Genomic DNA, 7,615 nt, shown 5'->3' on the forward strand with positions numbered 1-7,615 from the left:
CTCCTAAGTGCTTCTTGGATCTTTCCCCTCTCTGATATTTTTTCTTCCATGTTCTCATGGATTTAACCTGGATAATAACAATAGTCCTCTGGCTGGTCCATTTCTTCTAGTATCCCTGTCCTCAAATCTATTTTTCACAATATCAAGAGTGGTTTTTCTACATATCAAACAAATGATGTTACTGCCTTGCTTTAAATACTTAAATACCTTCTTTTTTATTAAAAAAATTTTTTTTAATGTTTATTTTTGAGAGACAGAGACAGAACACGAGCAGGGGAGGGGCAGAGAAAGAGGGAGACACAGAATCCGAAGCAGGCTCCAGGCTCTGACCTGTCTGCATAGAGCCCGATGTGGGGCTTGAACTCACAAGCTTTGAGATCATGACCTGAGCTGAAGTCGGCCACTCAACCAACTGAGCCACCCAGGTGACCCAAATACCTCCTTTTTTAAGTGTTTATTTTTATTTTTGGGAGAGGGCAAGTTGGGGAGGGGCAGAGAGTGGGGGACAGAGGACGTGAAGCGGGCTCTGCAGTGACAGGCTGACAGCAAAGAGCCCAATTCGGGGCTCGAACTCACAAACCATGAGATCATGACCTGAGCCAAAGTCAGACACTCAAACAGACTGAGCCACCCGGTGGGGGGGGGGGGGAGCTAAATACTTAAATACCCTGAAGGCATGTTAAGTGAGATAAGTCAAAGAAGACAAATATTGTCTGATCTCACTTCCATGTGGAATCTAAAAAAGCTGAACTCATAAAAACGATGTGGGATGGTGGTTACCAGAGGCTAGGGAGTAGGGGAACTAGGGAGATGTTGCTTAAAGGCACACACCTGCAGGGTGCCTGGGTGGCTCAGTCGGTTGAGCATCCGAATTTGACTTGGCTTCAGCTCAGGTCATGATCTCATGGTTTGAGAGTTCCTGCTGTCAGCACGGAGCTTGCTTTCGATCCTCTGACCACCCCTCTCCGTCCCTCCCCTGCTTGCCCTCTCTCCGCTCTCTCAAAAATAAAAAATAAGCACTTAAAAAATAACATTAACGGCATAAACTTGCAGCTAATAGATAAATAAGGCCCAGAGGTCTAATACAAGTGATAATAGACAATACTGTATGATAAACTTCAAAGCTGCTAAGAGACTACATCTTAATTGCTTCCACCACAAAAAAGAAATTATATTCATGTGACCTGACAGAGGTGTCATGCAGTGACATGGGGGTGGTCAGATTGCAACACACAATTGGATCAAATCAACACACTCTACATTTTAAACTTACAATTTAATATGTCAATTATATATCAATAAAATAAATTTTTTTAAGTAAATAAAGTGAAGTTGGTAAATGTTTAGAAAAGAATACGGTGATTATTAGGAATCAGCGCAGATAAACATAAGAAAAAAGTGTGTAAAACTAAGCCAGTTCCTGCTGCGGTAGTTGCGGTGGTGGTTGTAAGGGTGGTGATGGATAGAATGATCAGACTGAAAATATCTCAGTCACTATAAGCATTGAGTCAGACTCTCAATGAAATCACAGAATCTCAAAGATAAAAAAAACAAAAAAAAACAAAAAACAAATACATAAATGCATAATCAGCCCCCAAATGACTTTTATGAATAAAATCTGAATTTGTTATCATGACAGTCAAAGACACTGCATAACTTCTGTGTTTAATCATCTGTCAGGAGTGCCTGGGTGGCTCAGTCGATTAAGTGCCCAAGTCTTGATTTCCACTCAGGTCATGATCCCAGGGTTGTGGGATCGGGCTCCTGTCAAGAATCTCACTTTCTTTCCTTCTTCCCCCTCCCCTGCTCTCTCTCTGTCTCAAAAAAAAAAAAAAAAAAAAAATCTGTCATTTTCCATATACCTTATTCTTGGTCATACTAAATTTTTGTAATAGGCTTTATTTTTTAGAGCAGTTTTAGTTTCACAGTAATACTAAGCAGAAAGCACAGACAGTCCCCATATGCCCCCTGACCTCACACGCACGTCACCCTCCCTAGCTATCAACACCAGAGTGGTATATTTGTTACCATCAACAAACCTACACTGACACATCATTATCACCCTAAGTCCATAGTTTAAAAGTCATGCTTGGTGTTGCACAGTCTATGGGTTTTACAAATGTAGAATGTGTCCACCATTGTCTTTTATACAGAAGAGTTTCACTGCCTAAGAAATCCTCTGTGCTCTGCCTATTCATCACCACTCACTCTTTCCTAATCACCAGCGACCACTGATCTTTTTACTGTCTCCACTGTTTTGCCTTTCTAGAATGTCATACAGTTAAAGCGTTTTCCAATTGGCTCTTTTCACTTAAAAATATGCATTTGAGATGGTTCCGTGTCTTTTCATGGCTCAATAGCTTATTTCTTTTTTGGCACTGAATAATATTCCACTTTATGGGTGTATCATTGCTATTTGTCCATTCACTTAACGAAGGACAGACATTTTGGCTGTTGTCAGTTTGTGGCGATTATGTTGAAAGGTGCTATTAATATCCAAGTGCAAGTTTCTTTGTAAACATGTTTTCAACTCATTTAGGTAAGTACCAAAGGAGTGTGACCGCTGGATCGTATTGTAAGAATATGTTTAGTGTGAGGTCGCCCCATCCTAGGCCCCTAGAGTTTTAAAATCCCAGACTTGTGCACACTGAGGCTCTAACAACTTGTCAATTACCATTTGGGTTTCTCCTCCAGTACCTTGTGATTCTCTGTGCCTTTCTGTCTATCTCTGTAACTTTGAGGGTAGTGATTTTGCTCTGTGACCTCACTTCTCTGATGGATCTAAGAGTTGTGGATTTTTAGTTTGTTCTGCTTTTTACTTGTTTTTAGAACAGAGTGGAGACTTCTAAGCTCCTTAGATGCCAGACCAGAAAATTCCAGGTCTACTGTCAATTTTCTTAATGGATCCTAGTATCTCTCTTACCTCAATGCCTTTACACAAGTTGCTTTACTTGGCTGGGTTTCTGTGCACGGGCTACCAACCATCGATACTAATCTACACTGTGTGACAAATATTTATTTTTGTTCTTTTCACTTAAAGATGGAAGCTGTATACCCAGTGTCTAACAAGAAAAAGAACTCCTACCCAAATCAGCTTAAGCTAAAAAGCAACTGTACTGGCTCATTTAATAAGAAAATACACGTGGTAGTTCTTGATTTAGGCTTGGTTGGAAGCGAAGGTTCAAGTGTTATGAAGAAGCTACTGTCTTTTCATTCTTCGACAGTATCCACATCTTAATAAAGATGGGAGCTCTGGATTTACTGTTCCTTTATACCAAATATTCATGTCACAAAATATTATGACTCCTTTTCTCGTAACATCAATCCCTTGAAAAGTTCTGGAGTTGTCACTGTTCCTAACAGCAAGGACTGTTCTTACAGGTCAACCTGGATTATGTTCTTTCTCCTGTAGGCAGGAGTCTCACATACAGGAAAGGGGACTCCACCAAAGTAAGGTACATGAACAAGATATAAAGGCCAAAGGTAAATTCTGTGGTTTGTAACCTTTCAGAGTCACCAAAAATGTTCATAATAATGAATTTTGACAACCAGAAAAGGCAAGTGAAATTATCCCTAACCTTATAATTTTTCTATACTTATTTTTTACACATACAGTTCAAAGTCACTGAAGATTTATTAACTCTCATACCTAGTTTGAACTGTCCACAATGACCTCTAACAAATATGTATCCATTAACAGTTAATAAAATGCAATGTAAATTGGTAACAGCTGTGCCCTGCAACAATTTTCCTTCCCCCCCCCCAAATTATCTTTAATATGATTCTGATATTATTTTTACATTTAACATTTTTGAAAAACAGAGAATTCTGGCCCAAAAGAGAGTAACTTTAAAACATATTAAAGGTTGTTTCTATTACCATAGAAACAAGCATAGTACCTGCTATTTAAAGAAACACTAACCTCTGCCACTGTCTCTGACTTGAATGTGAATCAGTAACCTTTCCACTATGTGTGATAACTTGATAAGAATTATCTGTCCAACTGTATTTTGAAAAGTTTAGACCATTTTTGACAGCACGAGATAATAAAAACAACACCGCCCTGAAGGAATGTTGTAGATAAGATTATTTTCTGTAACACAGAAAAACTAAAATAAAGAGAGAATGCCTGGTCTGCCTCACTTACTTATCAAATCAGGGAAAGACTGAAAGGAGGAGGGGCTCTCATCACCAGCTGTGTCTGCAGTCCTCTGCTTGCTCATAATTCCTTGACTCATCCACTCACCAAGTATTTATGGAGTGACTGCCTCTCAGCAGGTGTCATACTGGATACTGCACTTCTTTGCATTCTTTGCACTTGTCTTCCAATTATTTCTTCCGTGCTAAGAATAGAACTATTATAATTCTTGCTACATGTTTCTTTTCTTTATGCATCTCTTGTGTTTATGATTTATTTTTAAAATTTTGGCAACATGCATAACCATGTGCAGATGATGACAATATCCACAGAAAACCTAAAAGTTGACTCGACATCTAAGACAGGTTATACACTACAAAATTTACAAAAACAAAACTGGTACCATATAGAAGTATCTTTGATAGGGAACACGTTTTGATTTGTGACAAAATTCTAAAATGTAACCATTATATCAGGATTGCAAAAATCATCAAAGGACCAAAGCAGGGTAATTCATGAAAGAAAAAGCAAAAGCAGCCAAATAAAATTTCAAAGCATCCACCTTGTTAATAATGAAAGGAAAGCCAAGTAAAACGAGATGGAATTTCTGTGTATAATGTTGAAATTTTTAAAAATGTTAATATTATAGGGGAGGCTGGATGCCTCAGTCGGTTAAGTGTCTGACTTCTGCTCAGGTCATGATCTCACGGTTTGTGAGTTCGAGTCCTGCATCGGGCTCTGTGCTGACAGCTCAGAGCCTGGAGGCTGCTTCGGATTCTGTCTCTGTCTCTCTGCCCCACTCCTCCCTGCTCTATGTCTCTCTCTCAAATATAAAACATAAGAAAAAAAAATTTTAAATGTTAATATTATATTTTGTAAGGTCATTGGTGAGAGGGGACCCTTATACACTGCTAACAGATACATTTTTTGTAAAGCAATTTAGTACATGAATTATGAAATTTAAAATTTTTACATCTTTTGATTCAAATATTTTACTTTAAAGATAAAATTCCAAGGAAATAACAAGGGATGGGGGTAAAGATTTCTGTAAAGAATTCTCATTGTAGCATTACTTATAACAGTGATAAGGGACAAAACATTTTAAAATGTAGCTATGAGGGAATAGCAAATTACATTATGATAAACTCATGAACAAAATGAAAAGTTACATTTCCTTTAAAATTTATTTATGAGTGATTATTATTCACATGGACAATTTTCACTACACAATGATGTGATTAAAGTCCAATACAAAGGTATACTAGAGCTATAGACGTAGCTTTGAAAAAAAAATACCAAAATGCCACTACCATTAATGATGAGACTGCTGTTGATGGTTAATTCCTTTTTTTTTTTTTTGGTTTTTAATAGTGTATTGCTTTATTGAGGGGGTGTCAGGAGGCAAGACATGATGGCAAGGAACAAAATCAATTAAAGGAAGTACAGGTACAGGAAGCAATAATGTTAAAATAGTAATAAACAAAATGGATAACTGCAGTCATTTTAAGAGGACTCGACTCGTGGAAGATAAACTTTAATTGTTGCTGCAAGAAACATCTGTATGAAGTAGAAATTGGTTTCAGTAATATTAGTAGAGAATATGTTCTAGAAAGCGGAGGTAACTGGATGTAAAATCCTGGCAGCAATTTAATAGAATAGTCCCAGATGATTAGGCTGAGGCCAACACCTAATGAAGACGAAAGCCCTGTCTGGTGGGAATTTTGGATGATACCTAAAGAAATATTACATTGTGCGTAAACCAAATTAAGTTGTTTTCACAAGTGTTGTGAAGTTACATATAGTAAAAGGTTTTTTATACATGCACTTCAATTTCTCAGCAAGAGTGGCATAGGATACCTAAACACAGAAGAGAGCATTCATGCAAGATATCTAACTCTTTGCTATAATAGTGCATACAATTCAAAATGATTACACTATCATTACGTCTAGGGTTTTCTGCAGCTACAAGGTGATGGTAATGGAATGTATGGCCCCCGGTATTCATGTCTAAAAAGCAGCCATCACCTTCTTCTCTGTGTGTTCTCTTTTTACGTTTTTTCTTCATTTTTATTAATCAACACTGCTGTTGTTGCTGCTTCTTAGCAAAACTGGTAAAAACAAAATTATAATCATTGAACATAGCGCTCTGGTAATCAAGATGTTTAAAACCTTCAATCTTCTGGGGCAAAGAAAGCACTGTGCAACATTTGGAACTCTTATTTACAAACAGCGTGGACACAGCTTTTCCTGGCTGGAAGACTTCCGCAACTTTCCAGGTCACGTCATCATAGGAGGTCTGACTTAAGTTCGTTTCAAAGCTAACATAAGAAAATTCTGGATGTAGAGTGATGTGAACAGTCCAATGAGTTCCATTCAATTTCATTCCATTCATTGAATACCCACAAGGATTGAACAGTGTGGCATCAATGACAGAACCCGGGGTCAGGTCACAAATTCTCTCAAGAGTGACATCCTTTGCAGTCGCACATTCTTTCATATAGAACTGGTCCATAACTGCTGGGTCAAGCTCATACATCAGAATTTCCAGGGTTTGATCTGGCTGACTGATTACCTGAGTCTCTGGGAAATACAAAGTATACACGTACCAACAGTCACAATGCATGTGTCCCATACAATATAATATGCTGCTCTGTTTGGGAGAATTGCATTAAGAAACTTTATTTCTTCCTTGAAATTCCGGTGTGGGTACCTTTGGTAAGAAGGCTTCATGAAATTCTTACAAGAATAAAAGAAGCTTTGAATTGAGTGAAACTCAACTGTAATCCCTAGCAAGGGGATGGTACCACGCCTTCAAAATGAAATGTCTTTTGGAGACAAACAAGCTACTGTGAGCACTGCACATCTTTCAAAAGTATGTCCCACTCAGGCGCCTGGTTGGCCCACTCGGTTGAGCCTCAGACTTCAGCTCAGGTCATGATCTCATGGTTCGTGGGTTTGAGCCCCACATCGGGCTCTGTGCTGACAGCTCAGAGCTTGGAACCTGCTTCATATTCGGTGTCTCCCTCTCTGTGCCTCTCCCTGCTCACGCTCTGTCTCTATCTCTCTCAAAGAATGAATACACATTAAAAATTAAAAAAAAAAAGTGTGTCCCCTTCGGATCTTGGGATGGTGTAAAGATCCTCAGATTCTTGGCTTGCGTCGGGCTGTTGCCTGGAGAGCCAAACCTCCCACAGCTTCTTGGTCCCCTCGAAGAAAGGTGCAGCTTCCATCACCATGAGACTGCGAACAACCAACAACCACAGAAAAATCAACCAAATTAAATCTCTTCTCCCACTGCTGCCCCTGCTGCTGCAGACCGTTCCAGCTGTGTTACTAAAGTTCAGGTTCCTATAATTTTATATTAAAATTAAAAAAAGGATTAATAAAAACTTCCCAGCTTTTTTTGTTTGTTTGCTTGCTTTTTGTGAACAAAAGTTGAAGGTGAGTCTGCTGGACATAGAGGCAGATACAGTTCGG

The 7,615-nt window shown here is 38.6% G+C and overlaps 1 protein-coding gene across 1 annotated transcript; it reads right to left on the reverse strand.

The window, feature by feature from the left end:
* Positions 1–6,201: 6,201 nt before the first annotated feature.
* LOC125923948 (S-adenosylmethionine decarboxylase proenzyme-like) lies at positions 6,202–7,368 on the reverse strand. The gene is made up of 2 exons (XM_049632635.1): positions 7,260–7,368; positions 6,202–6,745 (listed from the first exon to the last, which is right to left on the reverse strand). Exons 1-2 carry the CDS (start codon positions 7,366–7,368, stop codon positions 6,213–6,215), a joined length of 642 nt encoding a protein of 213 aa, XP_049488592.1. The 3' UTR covers positions 6,202–6,212.
* Between the last annotated feature and the right edge of the window lie 247 nt (positions 7,369–7,615).

Source organism: Panthera uncia, chromosome B1 (genome assembly GCF_023721935.1).
Source record: "Panthera uncia isolate 11264 chromosome B1, Puncia_PCG_1.0, whole genome shotgun sequence".
NCBI lineage: Eukaryota > Metazoa > Chordata > Mammalia > Carnivora > Felidae > Panthera > Panthera uncia.